General features: G+C 39.2%; 1 protein-coding gene and 1 long non-coding RNA gene across 3 annotated transcripts in view; one reads left to right on the top strand and one right to left on the bottom strand.

The window, feature by feature from the left end:
* EMB (embigin) overlaps positions 1 to 3684 on the bottom strand; it is a 24548-nt gene extending 20864 nt beyond the window's left edge. The window contains exon 1 of one of the 2 annotated variants that reach the window (XM_027745664.2): positions 3378 to 3684. In XM_027745664.2, the coding sequence (XP_027601465.1) occupies positions 3378 to 3477 (100 nt within the window). In that variant the 5' untranslated portion in view covers positions 3478 to 3684. The remainder of the gene's footprint in view (positions 1 to 3377) is intronic. The other variant, XM_027745665.2, reaches the window with a different exon arrangement.
* LOC114000904 lies at positions 3343 to 11457 on the top strand. The gene is made up of 4 exons (XR_003545389.2): positions 3343 to 3854; positions 8679 to 8926; positions 10967 to 11061; positions 11351 to 11457. It is a non-coding gene; the product is annotated as an uncharacterized LOC114000904 (long non-coding RNA).
* Positions 11458 to 22557: the final 11100 nt, after the last annotated feature.

Consider the following 22557-nt stretch of genomic DNA (forward strand, 5'->3'; position numbering starts at 1 on the left):
TTAGAGCTGCAGTTAAAGTCTTGGGGGCATGGGGGTGATAAGCTCTTTTAGATATCCAAGACAGCAACAAACACACATAGATGAAAAGTGAAACATCATACTCTTAAGTTCATTCAAACTTTTGAGAACTGCACGCTTTCAGCAAAGGTGAAGTCAGCACTCTGCCATTTCCTACAAATGAATGACACTACTAACTCTCCTACCCCATTTCAGCACTACAGGCACAGACAACCCACAGACGCTCCCACTGGCACTTTCAGCACACAGTTACTCAAGACTACATCAGTCAAGCCTGGCTTGCACCATCTGCTCTCTCAGTCCGCGCATCCTACTTCAACCAGTTTGGATCAAGAGTAAAACAAAGTAATCAAAGGATATGATCTAAAAAATTAAGCGTTACGGGTTCTCAACATCAATTTGTTTAATTTGCATAATTTTTAATAGTAGTCCACTGGTCTCACAGCTAACTCTTCCCTACCAGTCCCTCCCCTAAGAAAATAATTTAAGAAATCTGCTCTGAACATCTGCTGGCTTATGACCCAGCCAGTAAGTCTTACTCTCTGCTTTACAGAGGTGCTGAGAGCAGGAAGAGCTATTATTTTTCTGATATTCATAGTTAAGTTTGAAGAAAGCTCCATGGATTTTTATACCTGAAGCATCTTGAGGCATTCTAAGTATGTCGTGGATCACCTGCACAGTAATTAAAATCCCCAAAGATTATAAATTTAGAAGGCGCAAATGCCAAGATGTACACCAGCTCTATTATGTCTCTGCAATGAAGGCAGATCATCTGCAACATGGTCTGCATATTAACATTATTCTCATCTTGGCTTTCCTCCTTCATTCATGTATTAAGTGCAACCAGTCAAGTAGTGCTATTTCTTGTCACCACTGCTCTCACGTCTTCAGTCTTATCTGTTCATATGTCAAACGACACAGAACAGAGGTAACATTGCACCGCTCTTCTCCTCTCATATACACCTGCTGAATAGCATCAGAGATCAAGGTTAGGCACCACTGCAAGATTAGTGTCATCCAGCCAGGCAATGATGTAAGCAAGTCAAGTAACTTCTCAAACTATTGAGTCATAGCTGCATGCCTTAGCTTTTAACTGACTTGCATTAGATTTAATCGATAGTGTGGTAGCTTGTAGAGCTCTTGTTCCAAGAGTATGATGTCATTAATTTATTTTTCCACCTTATGTCTGCTTCATACTGCAGCCAATATTCGGGGGATAAACTGTGGATGTACCATGCTCATCATCATCATCAGAGCAATGTCAGACTTAAAAATCTATTTGCTCTCTTTCAGCCAGAAGGGTGCTGAACAAGGAAAGGCTGAAATACGATTTAGTTTAATTTAACATCATTAAGGTTTGTTATCAATCATATACTCTGTGTAAGTACACAAGCATTCAGTAGCACCCCAAACCACTCACCAGAACCTCCTAATACCCCTGAGACACCAGAAAACCAACATGAAGGACTTCCAAATGCCCTGATAAACACCCTTCCCTCAGGGCAAACCAGAAAAATTCAACCTGTAAACAAAGTCCGTAAGAAGTGAGATTTGTTCTCATTGTCCTTGGTTTCTTCAGGAGCAGAAGCTGAGAGATGAGATGTGGTGGGATTGCTTTTCCTAAATCAGTCAACCACATAAGGCAACCACAATGGTAACCAAACAAAGAAGCAAGTTCTGAACAATTGTGCTATGATGTGTTAAAAATTACCCGTAGGTCAACACAGAATAAAAGCAATGGCTTAAATTTTTCCAAAACAATTATCTAAGTTAAACAACTATACATCTATAAAAACATTTAATGCAAGTCTAAAAAAAACAGCCTTACTCTCTATGGATAAGAGGAACTAAACCTGCTACCTTAATTCTAATAAAACCAGACCCGATATCCATCACCTTGGGAAGATGGTAGATTTGTGGAAATTTTGGAAACAAAAATAGGGCTTTGTTGTTTAATTTGTTTGTTTTGTTTTTTTTTTTCATAAGAGCACATCATTTCACCAATAGTTTTAAATATAAACTTGGAATTGCTTCAGCTACTATCAGGTTACACTTTTTGGCAGCAACAGACATCAGAAAAAACCACCTCATGGCAAGTTAGCCACATGGTGACTTACATGTTCCTATAAATACCAGGCAATTTACAGTCACAAAACTTATCAATGAAGTAAGCTGTCAGAAAGGCCTTCAAGTTTTGCACGTGTACAGAAACACACGTACATATTTCACAGACTGTTTAAGACCTACAAAGCAGATTTTCCCCTGCACATATAAATACGTACTTTAAACAAGCCTTAAGAACTGCAAAGTATGTTTCCTTTCACATTATGTGAGACCACTACAAAGTTTATGAAAGCTACCATCACACGGGAAACAGTACTTCTCCTCTCAGTATTAAGGAGGCAGGCACAAACATATAACTATTTATATATCACACACTGAAGATGTAGCTGAACTACTGATGGTTAATTCAAGTCACAGCCACGGTGTTCACACACACATCATGACAGAACTCCCGGCCTTGGCAAGACCTGTTCTAGAAAGCTCATCTTGCACAGCAAACATCAGTTATTTGGAAGTTCCTCCTGATATCATTCCATTCTACTCTGCAGTGGCTCCCAAAGCAGGGATTAACAGTAGAAATCCACTGATTTAAGAAATAAACTCGTATTTCCTGAGAATTGCCTGGCCCCATGCTAAACTGCTGAAAACCGCTACAAGAAGAACAGAGCCCGGAAGGCTCAAGCCCCTCATCCTTCATGGATTTTAAATGCCACTTTTAAAACCTCAGCGTTAAATCCCAAGGAGCATTCCTCCCAAACTGCTAGGCATACTGATATTTTAGCACTGTAATCTACCAGTTCGTTCTTTTTTGTTTTTTTGTTTTTTTTTTTTCCCAAGATTTAAATGTTTTTCTCAGTAAGGATAGGGCAGCAATAAAACACTATGCCTCAGTCTCCCAGTGAGCTAGTAAACCCTCCCGTTTCTGACAAGAGATAGTAGTGAGGCTACAGGACCGCACAAAGCAGACGGGCCGCCGCCAGCCACCCCCGATGCCGGGGGACAGCGGGGAGGGGATTGATTCCCCGCTGCCCTAAAACAGCCCCGAGCGCTGAGGGAGGCAGGGGGGCCGGGGAGGGTCGGGGCCGCTGAGGAGAAGAAACGGCTCAGCCATTTCCACAGGCACGGCCGAACAGCAGCCGCCCGGCTGGGCCAGCGCCGCGCTCCCCCGGGAGCCGGAGGGATGCTGCCGGCCAGGGAGGACCTTTGCTCCCGGGCGGTGTCCCGGCCCCCTCGCACCAGCCTGCCCGACACTAAGGGCGGAGGGGACCCGGCCCGCGGCACAAGGGAGCTTTTACCTTTACCTGCGGGGCTCCCGCCCGAGAAACTGATGCAGAGCAGCAATAGCAGCGGCGGCAGCAGCCGCCCCAGGCACCTCCCGGCGAAGGTGGCAGGCATGGTGCCCCCGCCGCGCTTCCCCGGCTCGGCCGGGCTCGGCCCCGCACCCCTGGGCTGTGCCGGCTCAGGAAGCCTCGAGCGCACCGGAGCGGCTCTGCCGCAGAGCCGGCTGGTACCGCAGCGACAGGGGGCAAAAACTGAAGCAAAACGGCCCCAGATCCACCTGTGCAAGAAAAACGACAGGCAAAAGAAACGGCCGGCCAGCACCGGTTACACAGCCGACCCCCCGAGCAAAAGGACCTGCCCCGCGCTGCGCTCGCCGCCCTTTATGTGGCGGAGGAAGGGCGGGGGCGCGCACCGGTGCCTAATTGGAGCGGGGCCCTGCGCCTGAGCCTCCTGGGAGACCCCCCGGGGTCAGCGGGAGGCTTACAGGGCAGGTAGGGCGGCTGGGGCAGGTCTTATTTTTGTCCCCAAGGGCCGCGGCTGCGGGACCACCGTGAGTGGAGCGGTGCTCGGGGGCAGCCGGCGCTGGCACGGCTTGGCCGGAGAAGGTTGCCTGGGGCAGAGCCAGCTTGTCCCTCCCTTTGGCTGGTGATCTTCTGGACAGCCCCGCTTCGAGGGTCAGTGGCTCCAGGGCAGCTGAATTACACTGTATGGGAGTTGTGGCTTTTTCACATCTGTCTTTCTGAATCCCTCAGCTTGTAGAACAGTGCCCAGGGAGCCGCATTTCTAGCAAAAGCTCCTGAGGTCTTTGATTATGGCTTGGTGGAATTGCTTACTCTCTTTTATTCTGTATTTATATGTAGTTACATGGTAAACCCACTCAGATATGTGTATACATGCATTTCTGATTGTTCCTTGGTTAATAACTGAATTCTGATTGTGCAATGTGAAATCTGGTAAAGTGGCATTCTCCAAAAGAGAAATTTTGGGATAATTACTGCTTCTTCCTTCTTGTCAAGAATAGGGTTACTTCAGTAATGCAAAGGTTGAACCGTGTAGAAGCTTTATATCAATGATGCAAAAAGGTCACTGCAAATAAGCCTTTACATCATCTTAGCTCTGATGTTGGCAGAGCTATAGGAGTTTATGTAGAACAAATGCCCCATGCGTTGATTTTCCAGGATTGTACATGCTCATGCTGCGTTCCATGTTCTTCAATACCAGTACAATGTCTTTCAGAATAAAAGTTTATACAACTAACAGCAAAAGACTAGGAACAGGATTGCTTTGGTAAGCCATTGCTGTATGTTACAGGAGGACTCAAGATGCCATGTGCTGTAAGGAGAGATTGAACCCCCAGCATTTTGTTAATCTTCCAGCCTGCTAAAATTGCACAGAACAATAGGATTCAGAGAAAGAATCCAATTCAGATAATTTTTTTAGGAATGGTAGATATCTTCAGCTTTTAATGGGAAAAAAGGTGGCTGGCACTTGAAAGCTGTTTTATTTGAACCAGTTAGGTCTGAAGAGATTTATCTCAGGGAGGGGGAAGAAGAGGGGAAGGGAAGGGGAGGGGGAGGGGAGAGAGAGGAGGAGGGAGGGAGAGGGAGAGGAGAAATTGTCAACTGCCTTTAGATAGGAAGGGACTGATTTGTAGGTCCTGTTAGCTCTCCCTGAAATGGGTGGGAAGAAGACCTTAGATTTACCTGATTTAGCAGTTTGGTGTGCAGCACCTCTTGGTGAAAGAGTTTTTGTTCACCTAGAATCCACATGGACTGGTTAGTGAGTGGCAAGTCTGTATAGAAATTTATTACTAAACACTGCCAGCTGGCGTGAATGGAGCTGCTAGGGCAGTCCAGTCTAGTACTTTAGCTGTAGTTTTCTTGCTCAGTGGAAACTGTAGAGGTTCTGATGGAGACAATTTGTTTTTAATGATTTGATGTCATGTCCTGTGTAGGACTGGCTTTTATCCTTCTTACTGAGTTATCTTTGGTGAGCAATCTGAAGATAGGATGAATACCTTCGCAGGATAACATCTCAGCTCTTCAGGGCTTCTTATCTGCTAATAGTATATCCCACACTTAATGCTGAATTGGAGGGAAACAATTATTAAACTACTCCCAAGGAAGGTATTTTTTTCTATACTCATAGTACAAGATACAGAAGCCACAACGCAATGGAAGGGAGAAAGGCAAAGAGGAAGCAGAATTTAGAGGAACCGGTCAAGCAAACCAAGCAGCCCTTTAAGGGTTTCAGTGCTCCAGAGTTTGCCATACCATAATAATGTGCTAGTATTAGATTATTCCCAAAGTACTCTGGATGGATTTGGTAGATCATTAAAAGTGAGAGATTTCAGAAATTATAAAGTTAGTGATAATAATGGTAAAGTAGAATACTGGAGGTATTAAAAAAAAAAAAAAATTAGCTGTCATATTTTTTTTATTTGGAAACAGGACATTTTCAGAAAAAGTATTTCTATTTAGATTGTACATACTAAGACTAATCTGCTTCACTTATTAACATCCAGCATATTTTCCTCTTCTCTCTTGAGCTAATTCTTTTCTCTCGCTTCCATAGAGAAACTTTGACTTATTCTCACAAGGTAATTACTTGGTAGTTGTGACAGTTGTTTTGGAACAAGGACTCATATATTGAACCATACTCTGGCTTATAAGAAAACTTATGTTTAATAAAACCTCTGATACTGGGAAATTGCTGGTTTATTCAGCTAGAAGGTCTTTGCCGAAATTTTTCATAACAAAACGAAAGTAAATGAAACTCTGAAAGTTGATGTGATATGCAGAAGAAAAATCTGGATGGTAATTTGTACTTTTACAGCTCCTTTACACTAACAACAAAGTTTTGTGTTCTCAAAGCTTAGTCTTTAGTATTCATTTATTTCTGTTAATAACTGAAACAATAAAATAACCAAAGGACATACACGATCCAGCAGTTGTCTGGAGGTTTACTTTTTATAAAAGCCACTCAAATTCTGAAAAGGTAATTAAATGCATGTGAGAAGAACTGAGAAAAAGAAGCAAACAGTCAAAAGAGCCTGAAAACCTTTTGAGGTGGAAGTTTAGATACATTTCACGGATGGGGTTTAACAGCTTTCAGTATCTGAAGCTGAATCATCAAGACTTGCTAGGTTCTAGGTAGATTTTTCCAACATTAAAGGACTTTAATGAGGAGACTTTTTTTATGGGTATGAAATGTTTAATTGTAAAAACAGGAAAACAGATAGTGGTAAATAGGAGTCACAATTTAGAATTACTTCAGAAATAAGTCTTGCAAGGTGTCCAGGAGGTAATTTTGCAAGGCCAGGAGATAACATGTGACTAATCTGTGGACCACTATCAAACAGATATGCCACAAGAGATGTTATGCAACACCTCCATGGGTTCCCCATTCTGCAGTAACAGATTATAATAAAATTTAAAAAACCAATGCAGAATGCATATGTTTCTGAAAGCCAAGGAACTATGCTAAATGCCTGTACAAGACTACAAACCAGAATTTTATTTTCTTCTCCAAACATTTGTTTTTTGCTTGTTCTTAAAGAATTTAACTAAGTGGACCTCTCAGCTGGATTTAAAACTACAGGCCAGATTATGCAATCCTCATACTCTGCAATTAGTTACTCTGCACTGAGTCTGCATCCTGCTGAGTGGCTGTAAATCCAAGTATCTCCTGCTACCTTCTCAAAGGCACTTCGCAAGATTAATCATATAATCTCTATTGAGAATTCTGGCATTTATCAAATGTTTAATGTTGTATACGAAACAAAAACTGGGGCTATAATGCTTTAGGAAGATATATTTTGTAGATCTTAGGTTGCTGCCAGTATGAATTACTGAGCTTGTTGATATTGATCATATAAAATCATAAACTGTGCAGGTTTGCAGATTATGCAGTATTACTCTGCTCAGAAAAGGCTTTGTTCACATGGCAAACAGAACATCATAAGGAACTGGCATCCAAAAATTCAGCCAAGCAAGATTTTTTGGACAGAGTTCTTTCTGCCACCGGCCCCCGCTTTCTGATGTCTGAACAAAAATGACATTTTGAAAATGGAAAATATAATGTAAAAAACCAGTCTTTTGTTAAAAATACAATTTAAATTGAAACCTTATGTACAGACAACTAAAAAATTGTCTACAATCTGTTAAGCGTTAAAATAAAGTTCAGCATGATAAGAATGCGTACCATCTCATCACAAGGTTTGCTTTGCAAGCTGTTGCTTCAAAATATGCAGAAGGTATTTTAAATGTCTCAAACAGGACCAGACTTCGAGGGAGGCAGTATCTTTCATTACAATAAGGTAGCTGCAAAAAATAAGCCAGGCTCTGATTTGAATACAATTTGAAAACAATTACTCTAAATCTGAATACAATTTGAGAACAATTGCTCTAATTGTACTTATGCTGAGGGCATGCAGTCTTACCTACTGCTTTAATATCAGCAAAAAGATCACCTTTGATAAGTCTGTCTTTTTTATGAATTCTTCATTTTCCTTTCAAACTTTTGAAAATAGCTTCTATGGCAACAATAAAAAAAAATCATAAGAACCCTTTTATACAGTGAACTATATAAGATGGTATACTCCATTCTGCTGCAGTACCTGCTCAATGATCAGCAATAAACAGGAGCACTAAGTTGTCAGGTGAACCAGCCTTGCTTATGTCATTGAAATTGGGCTTCTTGGAGTAATTCATGTGTGAATGCTTTTCGGCATTTTTTGTGGGTATGGTGGCAGAGTGTAGACTTTGTTTTATCCAAATTATCTTTTTTATGGGTTTCCTGGGCTGTGGGGTTTTGTAGGTTTGGATTTTTGGTTGGTTGGTTGGTTTTTGGGGTTCCCCTCCCCCCCCCCACGTAGTTGACAGAAACATAGTTTCTCCAAAAATTTTTTTTTTAATTTGGAAATATGAAATATGTTAGTAATTTTGAAGATAAGACCTGAAGATAAGGCAGCATAAAATAAGTAACAAGTAAAGTGGCCTAAGCCTTATTGATTATACTCCTGGTGGAGAGAGGTCATTCAAGTTAAACACCACTCCATTTGTTTATGAGGCAGCTTCAGTAAACTTTAGAAACTCTGACAGCATCCTTTTACTTTCATCACTGTTTTTCCTTTATGTATTATTTTTGAAAGAAAAAAATGGGGTTCAATGAAAGAAAGGGGAGAAAGCTTTGTAACTAAAAGCATTATTTGTAATTCCAAAATCGTGAGATTTTAAACAGTTTTTATTAATCTTTTGCTATTTAATTATTTTCTCTCTTAAATGAAAGCTAAGAGGTTCTTTTTGTGATGACAGGACTTCTGCCACCAGTGAGGGAGCAGAAATATGAAGAAAAAGGATTGCAAAAGCCATGAGACAATCTTCAGCACTTTTACTGACTACAGTCATCAGCCGAAACTGCACAACTGAAGTGTGAAGAACTTTGATCACATTAAAACTTTGCAGAACGCTGGTAAAATATGTTCCTGTCCTCATGAGTTCAGAGGCAGAGACCTCACTCCATGTGCATTGGGAGTACCTAACAGTAGAGATTTTGAATGAATGTGAGTATTCACTCCTAAAATTTAACAATCCATATACATGTTGGAAGAACCACACTATCGAAGACAGCACAACCAAATGTATCCTGGAATCTTCATACTACAGGAATATATCCATGTTTATTGTACCATACTGTTCCTATAGAGAAGAGAAAATTCCTGAAGAAATTTTCTGAAGAGAAAATTCAATTTCAAGGTTTACCAAAGTGATAATTCAAATGCAATGTTTATGTAGCAGATACAGAACTATTTAAATACTCTCTGAAATGATGCATACTCAGAAAAACACTATTTTAACACAAAACAGTCTGCAAACATTTTTAGTTCTCTGCGTATGGAAGAGCTGTTTTCCAGTCTGCAAATATTTTATTCGGAGAAGTGGAAACATCAGGCAGCAAACAGAGCTCAGACAAAGGAAGGAAAGCTATCAGAACTCTAATAAAGGAAATTACTTGTCTGCTACAATAAGGATGATTATAAGGAGTTAGGCTTTGCATATAAAAAATTTGTGGAATACTTATTTGTAAAAAACTGTTTGCCCTCGTTTGCTTTTTCAGGCTGAATATGCATCATAATCCTACAGTTTCTCTGATGCCTAAAGCAATATACATGCTTTACTTCTGCATGGGAATAATTTTCATTCAGAGCTGTAAACTACTTCATTAGAAGTATCCAATGGGATCTGTGAGACAGAAGCTGTTGGGCTGTGGGACAGTCATCTCATGTATCATTTTAGTCCTATTTAAACATAAATTTTATTTGACACTGGTAATAATACAGTTAAAATGGCTTTTTCAACTGAGCTTATGTCACACCAGAAGAGTTCAAAGATGAACTTCTGGTTGTGACTTTTTAACAGCAGATTTGCTCTGCAACACGTTTCCATTATATTACAACTTGGACAATATTTCCAGAGATAAAACACTTACATATATTTTTAAGTTAAAGTAGCCTAAAATGTATTAGTGTGTAGAATGTGAGTTTCACAGTGAAAAAGAACAGTCATAACTAGTTTTTAATTTTAGGTCTGATTCAGCAATTGTTAATATATTTCCAAATACTTCTGTGCTCAGTAAGCTGTGGGAGGATTATGCAAAGATAACGTATCCTAATTAAGTTTTACCTTGCAATACAACCATTAATAAAAAAATTAATCATGATGAGAAGAATGTGCACAATCAGTAGTGAAAGATCTATAGATGTAATGTAAAATTTTTTTAACAATAACTGAGATCAACTTATCCTGGCTGATCTATGAAATTTATTTCAGGTTTTGTAAACCTCACAAATGCCAGGAAAAAAAATAAAGCATCTTTTTGTTCTTCACTGTTCATCTTCCCCTGTAGCGTGTTTTACGTTCTTCTGGTTGTGAGAGTTACTGGAACCATCTGCAAAATATACTGTAGAATTTCAATTTCTAGTGTAAGAATTAGTTTGTTGTAATTATTGGATTTTTATTAATTCAGCCACAAATTAGAATTAGTACTGCTAAGACAGTTTTTTTAGAGGAAAAAAATAATTTTGTTTGGTTTTTAAATAACTCAGATAAGAAGAATAATAAATTACATCTGACAGTGGTAAGACTTAAGAAAACATACTGCTAAGGGTTCCATAATTATTTAATGGAAAATTAGGTGTCAGATAAAAATGCAAAACAGTCTACTGTGAGAATGTTGGGTCATTCTTATTAAGTTTACTTATATTCCTCAGACTAGACACACAGTCATATTGTTTGCAACAAGTCTGTCACAGGGAAATGGGATCTCTCCATGTGGACCCTATCCCCATGTTTGACAACATTTAATGCATTTGTCCTTACATCAGCCCTCTGGGTAGTGTTAAGTCCAGTGAGACACATCTCAGCTCACCTGAGATAACCCAGGAAAAGGTTTACAGTTGACTGTTCTTCTCTAGCTTTTTCTGCCCTGTGCCAGATTCTTTTTGATTCTCAGAATAAAGCTGAGCAGTTAGAAAAGGCTACTTGGGGTGCACTGAAGAAATCAGAGGCATTCCCTGCTGACCTTTATTACTCTTTCTTTCAAGAGAAAGCAAGCCATGCCCTTTGTACAGACAGCATGTTTGGACTTGGCTTGGGAAGAATTTGAGTTGCAGTCTCTAGCACACAGTGCAGATTGCAGGTAAGTGTGGGAGACTTCAGACAGCTGTGTGAACACAGTCATTTTGATGCAAACAAATGTTTGAGCCTTTTACACATTGGCATTATGTTGGAAATTAGATTCCAAGTATGAGCGACCTAAAAAACTGCTGTTCAACACTTTCATTATTCTCCAGGACTTCTGCAAGGTTTTTGATTGTTTTTAGATCTCTAGGGCTTGATAAACAGATTTCCTGAATCTACAGCTAGTGTATCAACTGGAAAACCACTTTTTTTTAAGCTGAAGCTTCTTACAGATGTGTCTTTTCTAGGTTTACAGATAAATGCTGTCCAGCTTTGCTGTAAAAGTGGTGTGCTCACTCCTACATTTGAACTGTCCTGGAATTTTCAATCTGGAAATAAAATTTCAAGTACAGTTTCTTATTGGTACGTACTTCTTTTAAACATACTTGAAGGTTTCGTGAAATTATTTCAAGCTGCTTATGAAGTTATAAAAACAAAGCTTATTAATTCTAAATTGCATCAAGGCTTTTTCTTCTCTCAGCTTCACAATTAAAATGCATCAAGCCAGGAGCAGTGCATGTGTTAATTACATTTTTTAAAGTAATCATTAAATAGTTTTTACTTCACACAGAGACCATGAATTCCATGCAGTAAGTTAATTGAACTTAGTAGTAGGAAAATAAGAGAATAAATCTGTGTTGCAGAAGGCACTGTTAGAAATCTCTGACTAGAGTGGTTAGAAAATGCATGATTTTCTTTTCACACACTTTTGTTAGTCACTGTTTTATTTAATCTTGATAAGGGGTTTTGGACTAGATGTCCTTTTACAGGTCTCTTACAACCCAACCCATTCTATGATTCTATGTGGGCATTGACAAGCCTTCTGTATCATCTAATACATCCCAGTGTATCAGGACAGCATAATTCATCACTATTTGTGTAGCTTCTCTGCAGCTTCATCCTTGAGCAGTGAAAGAGAAAACAGTCCTTAGGCAGTTCTCATGACAGTGCACTAATTTTTCCAGCTGTTGTGTGCTCCAGAAGTTTCTCTGCCCACTGAAACTCCACAAATTGCATCTTTCATTCCTAGTAGGAAAAAAATTACCCATTCATTACCCATGAAAACTGTTGTGCTATTTAACAGACCTTTAAAGCATGCTCTGTGATGTCTCTCGTAGAAGCAGTATCGGTGTTATTACTGGAGAAACACAGAACCTTGCAAGGAAAGTGCATCTCTAGATGGGATTGTAACAAGGAATATAATATGGTCCATGCAACATTTAATTTTATCTCACTAACAGACTGAGTGATGACTTGTGCAGGTTTTGACTGGGATAAAGTTAATTTTCTTCAAAGTAGCCTGTGTATCGTATTTGCTGAAAACTGTGTTGATAATACAGGGATGTTATAGTTACTGCTGAGCAGTGTTTACATAAGGCCTTTTCCGCACCTCACTCCACCCAACCAGTGAGGAGGCTGGGAGTTGCACAAGAAGGGAGGGGACACAGGCAGGACAGCTGACTGCAACTGACCACAGGGATATTCCATCATGCTGAGCATCTAAGCTGGGGAAGGAGGAGGAATGGGGAGTGATGGCATTTGTCTAACCAAGTAAACATTATGTACGATGGAGCCCTCCTGTCCTAGGGATGGCTGAACACCTGCTTGCCAATGGAAAGTGGTGAATAAAACCTTGTTTTGCTTTGCTTGTATGTGTGGCTTTTGCTTTCCCTATTAAACTGTCTTTATCTTTAGCCATGAGTTTTCTCACTTCTGCTCCTCTGATTCACTCCCCCCTTCTGCTGTGGGGGGGAATGAGTGAGCTGAGTTCCTGGCTGGGGTTAGACAATGACATGACCTTTCAATTACCTTATTTCACAATTTTTTTTTCATGTACTTTTGGTGCATTTTTATTATCTATATTTTCCTAAAACATATACTACCTAACATTGTGCAACACGCAAGAAATCCAGACTTGGAGATTTTCAGAAGAGAAGTATTTCAAAAGAGACAGGATCTTGTAATGACAAGTTGAAGTCAACTGAAGCTGGAAGCATCACACTTTGCAATTCTTTTTCTGCCAAGTATGCAGCTTATCTGATTCACAGTATGACTGTCCACATTTAGCCCTAAACAGTCATTCTCTGTAGTTCAAAAAAATTAAACTTCTGGTCTTTTAAAAAAAGGAAGCAAAGTACAAAAGTGAGGTCTGTCACAAAAGGACTGAATTTCTCTGGGAACTGAGCAAGCATTTTTCCAGAAGATTTCTACTGAGAACAGCAGGGCTATCAAGTAGCTCTTTTATGTCTCTTATTCAGATAAGACCTTTGTGCAGTGTTTGCTACTTTTTCACTCTTACAACAGAAGCTAGAGAATGTTTATCAACTGCACATTTGTTTCTTGCTCTCTTGGTGTTACCTGTCTGCAATATCTTTTGCTGTTTTTTATGTATGTGCATATGAATATTAACTGAATGCAAAAATACATGCATCAGTTGTAGTTCTTATTGGAAAAAATGAGATAGGATATGTGAACATCATCTCCCTAATGCTAAGTGTATACAGTGGATTTTTTTTCTTTATCTCTATTCTTCCTTCATAGACCTAGAGGGGAAAATGCTGTCTGTAGAATACTATCAGAATATGGACTACAGGCACAAAAAAAATGGCTTATTGAAAACATACACTGTTTTTCACAGTTCTCTCTGAGATAGCAATTTTACTGTCAGTAGACGCTGATCAGAAAGCAGGCAGGAATGTGCTTGGTATCATACTAAACAGTGGTGTGTGATTGCTTGCCCTATCAGCAATGGTCAAATTTTGCCCAAAGTCCTTGGACTTCTGGCATGGATGAGCTTTGACTTGAGTGCAGGTTTGGGTCTGTATCTGGAAGACAGTGTAGACATATCCAAACCAGCCATGTTTATATAAAACCTGGCTAGCAATCAGTATGCAAATAAGGCTTAAATCAAAACAAAAATCATTTCTCCAATGCAAAGTTAACTTTTTGAATGATAATGACAAGATTACTGGTATAATTTCATAGATAACAGTAATCTTCCCTGGAGCACAACGCTGCAGAAAAGAAAACCTGGTACTATTTTAAACACAGATAAGAATCTGTTGTCACTTCTCTATTACAATAAATAACTTCCTTGTACTGATGTCACTTCTCTATTACAATAAATAACTTCCTTTTCAACTAGTTCTAGAATCCTAGTTTGTTTTGTTATTGCATTGGACACTCACACTTTTATTCCCCAGATTCTTTCATTTTAAAACCATCTTTCTTCAAAAACAGCCCATGCTTGTTTTTCTGAGTTTACTATTTCTTCTTTTATGTAGGACATATCTAAAAGTATTCCATTTTTTTAAAATGTGCTAACATTATCCATATACAATGCACTCCATATACTGCAATAAAATTTTGGCATAAAAAGCTTAGAATGCAACACAACTTTATAATACATTATATAAAGCACTGAATACTTTCATGAAGGTAACAGCATTCACTCATTGCTGAGACAAGATAGTTTTGACTGCTGACCTCTAAGACAAAAGGAGAGGTTGTCATTCTCTGGAGACACCTAAACAACTGTGTGATCTTAAATGTAAAAAATTTCATTGATCCTTGCAGAAGATACTGCATGTTTGGTTGTTTTGAGAGATCTTGGTTTTTTGAGTGTAAGTGACTAGAGCCAGGTAAGATTGTTTGTTGTAAATCATATATTTAGTAATATGTCGTAGTCATAACATCAGAGTTCCTAGTAATTGAATTTTACTGACAGTATTGAACCACAGAATCATAAAATGGTTTGGGTTGGAAGGACCTTAGAGAGTACCTAGTTTCAACCCTGCCATTGACAGAGACACCTTGCTCTAGACCAAAACTCCATCCAACCTGGCCTTGAACACTTCCAGGGATGGGGAATCCTCAACTTCTCTGGGCAACCTGTGCCAGTGCCTCACCCCTCCTCCCCCCCCCGTAAATGATTTCTTCCTAATATCTAATCTAAACCTGCCCTCTTTCAGTTTGAAGACAGTCCCCCTTGTCCAGTCACTGTATGTTCTTACTGTATGTTCTTGGGAAAAGTCCCTCTCCAGCTCTCTTATAAGACCCATTCAGGTACTGGAAGACCATACTGAGGTCTCCCCGGAACCTTCCCTTATCCAGGCTGAACAACCCCAGCTCTCTGCCTGACTTCACAGGAGAGATACTCCAGCCCTCTGATAACCTTGGTGGCTTTCCTCTAGTCTTGCTCCAACAGGTCTTCATCCTTCCTGTGCTATAAGTCCGAGTGGGGACTCAAGGGCAGAACAGAGGGGCAGAATCACCTCCTGGCCATACTGCTCTTGGTGCAGACCAGGTTGGTTTTCTGGGCTGTGAGTGCACATTTCCTCTTGACAGCAAGGTGCAAAATGATGAATACCATTTGTATGATTAGATCAAGAAGTGTGAATGTTTTAATATGGTCTGCATGATTTTTGCTGTTATTTCTGATTATGGTTACATTTACTCAGCTTTTGAAACCATAATTCATCTCTCATGCCTATTATAATGGCAGGTTGGGTGGTGACAGAGTGGGATCCATTTAAAACACTTAGAAATCTGAGGGGATACTGAATACTGAATGTTGTCAAAGAGTTGCAATCAACACAAAATGAGAATACAGCCTTAGAAACAATGCCTTGGTTCTTCCTTGTGAACATTAAAAGTGCATTATTTCAAACACTTGAATGCCACAATTAACTCTGGCATATCTGCCTGAATGCTACGGAGGCTGTTCCTGTAATCTGGTAATTACCGAAGCAAAGTCTGACTTATCAAATTTTAGTTTATAATTCCAGAGTTCTAGTGATGGTGATAAATACATGGTGAAAAATTGCAGAACAGCTTTTGAAAGCTTTCATTTTTTTTAAGGACCAAAAAAAATGCAAAAGTGTTGGAGAGATGTTTAAAGGTTGTTTGGCAGAATATCTTAAAGTTCATGTTGTAGACCGCATCTAATAAAAAGGATCCAGTGCAAAAGCTAGGGGAAAAAGTGGTTGTTGTGTGTCTCAGTGTTTCTTGGTGTGCCTATTATTTTTTTTTCCTTGCTGTGTCTACCAAAACCTACATGAATTAAATATTTTCCACATTTCCCTTCATGGTGAGAAAAGCTGGGCCTTGAGAAAGTTGTTCCTTAAAATAAGACTCATGTCCTTTTTTTCCTGTCTTGCTTGCACTGAGTTCTCTCTGTTTACAATCCACCTGTTGTTCTAGATTTTTTCTCAATTGTTTCTTTTGTTGAAACAAGGGATTTATGTACTCGTGCACATAAAAATCTCCTCATCTATCATTATACTGAATTTTGAACAGCCTATTCAGTACTAGAGTCAGCAGTTTGCATATGTTTTTATGCCTGTAGGCTGTCATCATTTGTATCTTCTTAGGTCTCACATTCTCCCGCTCAATAAGGGATTGTTTTTTCTCTATCCCTCAGTCTTGTCCGAATACTCTTCAGAGCTTTATCTTTTTAATAAACTCTCTTCTGTTCCAGGTTCAAGAATGAAGACAGTGCTTTTATTTTTGTATCTGTTTGACTTGGTGAATTTTTTTTGTTGCTTCAATAGCTATGCTTGTACAGACACTTCAGAATATTACTTAAGGAAGAAGGTAAAGCAAACCTACCTTTGTCTCCCTAGTATGGTACTTGAAGTACGTAACCACATACTGCACACTCACTCTCAAGAGTTATTGATACTAACATTACAACTAAATTGCACTTTCTCCATTTACAGTTAGAGCAGATACAGAGTTCTGTCCTAGGGACTGACCCTGACCTAAGTTGGTTGATAAATGAGAAACTGTGAAATGACATCCTCTCAATGTCCAAAGTGGGATAAAATCCCAAAGTGGGATGGCACTGAGATGGTACTTCTTCTTGCACCATGTCAGGCTCAAGCCCCATCCCTGTCTCTCCACCCCCGCTGCAATAGCTTTTACATTTTTTACAGCATAATTAAAGATTAATTGAACCAAAGAGGCAGACTGAAAAAGGGCATGTGGCCACGCAGTCGGAGCACTCACTGGGGAGTGACTGGAAATAGTTTAATCCCATTTATGTACCTTGTTCAGTAACTGTTCTTGAAATAGTATCAGGAATCCAATTTTTTTTTTCATTTCATATTTCAAATTTTACTTTTAGTGTGTAAGTCTTACTAATAGTAATCAAATCATGTTTTTCCTGTAGTGGTGGAAACATTTTTTAGCCCTTTCATGGGAAGCAGAAGAAGTCCCGTTAGCCAGGGCATGTGCCGAGCCCCAGCCGCGAGGTCTTTGTTGCACTCTGGGTAACTTCAGCACCTCTAAGTACCTCAATCATTACACAAGCATTTCATCTAATGACAGGTTAATTAATAACAGGCCTTGAAGCAAAGGACCAGGAGAGGCCCTTGTGAAGTGAAATCCCTTTCATGTTACCACCAGCCCTGGATTGCAGTGAAGACACTGCAAGAGCAGTGGGAAGGCCTCACCTATGAGGTGAGAAAGGCAACTCTGGACATTCCCCTGGTGAGGGAATGCCTTGAAAGGGTACTTCAAGCAGCATCTCTGCCTCACAGGAGCATCCTGCCTGCTGATCTTATAACTCTCTTTCCTGGGACTTGCTGCAGGGCTATCCCCCAGCTGTCCTGCATGGAGCTAGTGTTAGGAGACTCAGGAAGGGAGCTGGTTATTAGCAGTGCTAAAAGAACTACCGTGGAACACAGAGGCAGGTGTGTGGATTATAGTGTAATCTGCCTGGGGAGGAATGATTGCACGATGCACAGAGACCTTTTGAGTGATGCCTATCAAATACACAGCTCATGGCACTTCATGGCATTTGGGTGTCTGCAAGATAAGGTGCCAGCTAAATGGTGTTTTCAGGCTGAGTAGATAATTCCTCACTGAATGCCTACACGAAAGACCTCTCTTTTCTCTGGATCTGGCCCAAGTTCATACTAGCTGTGGTTTGATTGTTACCTACCTCCTAAGGGTTACATTTTCTCTAAAGGACTCACACAATAATCTATTCAAAAAAGTAATCTTCCATTGCCTCAAGACAGGCAAACTCTTTTGTTATTGTCATTGTGAAACTCCTCAAAACTGAAGCACTTTTACATAGTTCAGTCTTTAAATATCCTCTTTTATTCTCATTCAAGAAAGTCTAGTTTTGATAACAGTCCAGGATTTTAGTATTTCATTTTAGCTAAAGAAAAAAAATCCAAGGAGAAATATGGTAGTTTTTATTCCTTAATTTATGTCCTTTTTTTTCTGAAGTAGAGCAGTGAAATCTTGCTAACAACATATAATCAAAGTAAAATAATCTTTTCTGTAATTTTAGTTTTAGCAATTCTTGAAGTAAAAATACACCTCTGTATGAATTTGCTCAACCACTACTTTTAAGCCTCAGTAAGAACTGCTCAAGTTGTACAACAGTCAGCATTTTTGCTATATTTTTATGCATGCAATTTGTCATCAGTTTGTGCCTCTTTAAAGCTTAGCACTGATTTTTTAAAAAGTTTCTTTCAGTTGCAGTGCTCCTTTGTTCCTTTCAAAGATTATTTTTCCTTCCTGAGGCTCCTTGGTGGAAGACAGAAGAAAATATAGAGGCAGGAGTATTATAAACTGAAGCAGATGGCATTTTGGTTTTGGAGAATATAATGAAGCTTGCACACAATGTAAATTGTCCCATAACCGAGTGCATTTCTTGCAATGTGTTGAAAATCAACCAGACATTTCCAAGAGGAAGGATTTTCACATAATTTAAGAAGGTGTCAGTAAATAACATGGAAATAAACAGAATCATTCCAAAGTGGGAAAACTTGAAGAGGTCAATAAATTAGCTAATGCAAGGAGTTTGGCTGTCTGATGCTTTCTCATGTTTAAAATGTTTAAAATTCTCATGTAACTCAGAGACTGTTAGTAATTCCTGTTACTGAAAACATCAAGATTAAGAGAAGCATTGAATAGACTCATCCCCAATCAATTCCTTTGGGAACTGTCAATAGCATGATTAAATCAGATTTGACCAATACATCATGGTCATTTGGGGATTGAAGGTGAAATAAGGTTTGTCATGGCAAAAATTTAAATGCCTTTTCAGATCAAAAGGTAGTTTGAGTGGTTTTTTTTAATGATCTCTAGCATAGTGTCAAGACTGTTCTATTTCACCAGAGAAAACTGATTATAGTTCACTTTGGAGAAGAAATAAATGTGCTACTGTGACAGTAACTATTTACTTACCATAACAGACTGTATTTTTAGGGATGAACAGAATGGTATTATATCTTAGAATTCCTGGAACAGGCATCAGAGAATATTAATATAACTACAGAGGCAAAATTAGTGTCTTCAGTGTAAAACAATAAGCAAACAACATCTCCTTGCTTGTCGGGGTTTTTTTGTTTGTTTTGGTTTGGGGTTTTTTTAATGTTCTTACTAGTCTTTGAATTGTCTTATCTCTTGCAATCCTTCCCATTGTTTTTTGTCAACACATTCTCGGATTACTACTCTTTGCCATGAAGTATATTTAAAACCTATTAATTTTTTATTCATTGTTTAAGATTCTGTTCCTAAATTTTATGCAAAATATACCATCAACCTTATATAAAATACAGAAACAGTTGCCAGTCAGAAGAATTGCATGTGCAAGGGGGCAAAGTGTTTATATCTGATTATGCTGCCCTTCATCAATGTTAAGTAGAACACTTATTACAGCCCAGTGGAGCACAGTCTGTATATACAGATGGCTGTTTATTAACCACAATAACATAAACCCTCCTACTTGATTTTGCTTAAACTACAAGTGGTCATATTTATGTTTCTAAAGATATCCAGGGGTGATTTTTCTTTTCCTCAATACAGAAAATAATACTGGGTAGTAATGATCTAATTCAGAAAGAGGAAATCTCATCTATATGAGAAAGTAAAGTAGTTTTTGGAAGATATGTACATGAGCTGGAAGCTATACGGGCAGAAAGAAGGGAGTTATCACAGGTGCTTCCATAAATTGAGATATGTAATTTTTTTTTTGAAAGATAATATACTTTATCAAAGAAATGCTATTGAACTAGAACATCAAGGTTGAACTATGATGCTAACAGAAGAGAGTCAGACTCCATCTTGTTGTCCGTACAGTGTCTGTAGGAGACTTTGCTTCCTTAATCTCAAAGAACAGACTTTGACTGTAGCTGAAAAGGGTATTTGTAGGTTCTTTCTGCAACAGTTCCTCCAGTTTATTTTCTACCAGCCTGGAAACTGTGCAATCGCATTGTCCATGCCCTTGTTTTACTGCATAATTCAGCTGTATGAACTTCATGCCTTTCAAAGAAAATCTGTCATTGCTTTTTGTTCTCCCTGCCCCATCCTCATTCCCAATATTGGAGGAAATATCTGCACAGTGGAGTTTGTCTTCTGCAGGACTCCTTGCAGAACTCACAGCCTGGCAGACAACAGGAACAGTGAAGAGTGTAGGAAATGAAGGCAGCAGAAACAAGCAGTCCTTTTTTTTTCCAGCCCACAGCACAGAAAGAAGCTCTGGTTAGCTCATGACACTTGCAACTTGTCAGAAGGGGGAAATGGGTTTCAGAACATAGGCATGCACCTTAGTAGGACAGGCAGCTTACCTCCAGCTATAGAGAGAGCAGCTGAGGGAGTGTACAGGAGCCTTATCTTCAGTTAGCTATCCCCAGCTGTGTGTTGTAGCAATTTTTGTTATGTAGTATTAGCTGTAGCAGCGATCAGCATGCTGTTGAGGAGACAAGGGGAATGTTTCTTGGAAGAAATGATCTAGAACTCCCGCTTCTTCTGTAAAAGCACAGTGGCTCAGGGAAAAAAAACCAACTATATGATGTGAGGCATCTTTTAAAACTAAACCATCCACCTCTGCTGTGCGCTTGGCTTATGTACCTAGCACACCTCCTTTCTTGTTCACCTGTTGTGTTGAACCCCCCCCATCATATTTCCCAAAGCTCTCAACTCCCTGCATCTCTTAGAAGACTCCAAGCAAAACAGAATTGCACCAATCAACCTGATGAGCAGTCCTAAAAATGAAAGAATCTGTGCAGCCAAAAGGCAATTTTTAGCCTTCGAAACTAATGAATACAGAAGACCTTAGATGTCTAACTGAATAGTTCTGATTACATACAATTAAAGAGCAGTGGTATACACCTAGCACAGTTCCTTTCTCAGATGTCTGTTATTTGCTATTATCACAGAGACAGATATATCAAGGTGGGATTTAGCAAATCCCATCCAAATACTTTTTACATTTTGTACTATGAAGTTATGAAGATAAACTTATTTTCTGCTAGTTATTTCTGGATGTAAATCAGACAGCAAGTACACAGAATAATTAAAGAAAGCTGCAAATGGCCACATAAAAAGCTTTATTCTTTGCACTCCCAGCGTGAGATTTGATGCCAATACACTGTTTTTATAATTACAAAATATTTCAGAGTAATGTAGATAAATTGACTAAAAACTGAAGCTGAATACTGCAACGGACAAAGAATGAATACAAGTATACAGATCTCCACATTCACTTATTCCTGAAGAATTAGAAATGCTACATTACTTTCTGAAAATGTAATATGGCCATAGGACAATACATAATTTTAAAATGTGAAAGAATTTAACGGGCTATATGCTACTAAAGAAAATTAGTTTCTGAACTTGTGATCAAATGCTTGTATGGAGAGTAATTATGCCTCTTTTTTCCTGCAATATTTCTTCTGAAATATTTTCCTCACAAATGGTTTAGAAAAATTTATTGGACAGTATTGCCAGTCCTCCCTAGGAAGGAGGACAGAAGTGAGGGACAGTCTTAACAAAGACTGTTTCTATGCATCAGGCAGGCTCACGTAATCAAAAATGCTGGTGTCTCTTTAGGTAAAATGGTGACATTTGTTATTCTAGGCTGCAAGGAGGCTTGACTTGAGGCTCTGTGCCCTCATAAACTGGGAAATACAGATCTGTTCCCAGACTGTCTGAAATATGGAGACTGATGTTTACATTATCATGCGGAGCATTCCTTCCTGGGTAGTTTTTGTCCTTACCCACTTGGCAGCCTCCCATCTCTGGATTTGAGCTATCCTGGTCACCTGTGGGGTAAGGAAGTAACTGAGACTGACTCAAAGGAATCTCTACACAGTATGCACTGTATAGCAAAAGCACACCTTTATTCCAGCTGGGGGCCATGCTGGGGTTAAACCGCTACAAGCATTTCCGACAAGTGTCAAAACTCAAGAGGTTTTTATACACTGGAGTGATAAGTTCCAAATTTTATCTGTCACATACATCCTCCGAGAGTCAGTACAAAGTTTGATTTGTAGCTGTCTTATCTAACTACATTCTATGCATACCTGTTCCCTATACCTATTATTATATATTTGTTACATAAAGCCTTATCATTTCAAGCAATTATACAACCACCCATCCCCTGGTCCTCTTGCAAAGTTATTGATCATTACTGTTACATGTTGAAGTGTTTTTC

Source organism: Pipra filicauda, unplaced genomic scaffold, assembly GCF_003945595.2.
Source record: "Pipra filicauda isolate LSUMZ 115617 unplaced genomic scaffold, ASM394559v2 scaffold81_size6448238_pilon, whole genome shotgun sequence".
NCBI lineage: Eukaryota > Metazoa > Chordata > Aves > Passeriformes > Pipridae > Pipra > Pipra filicauda.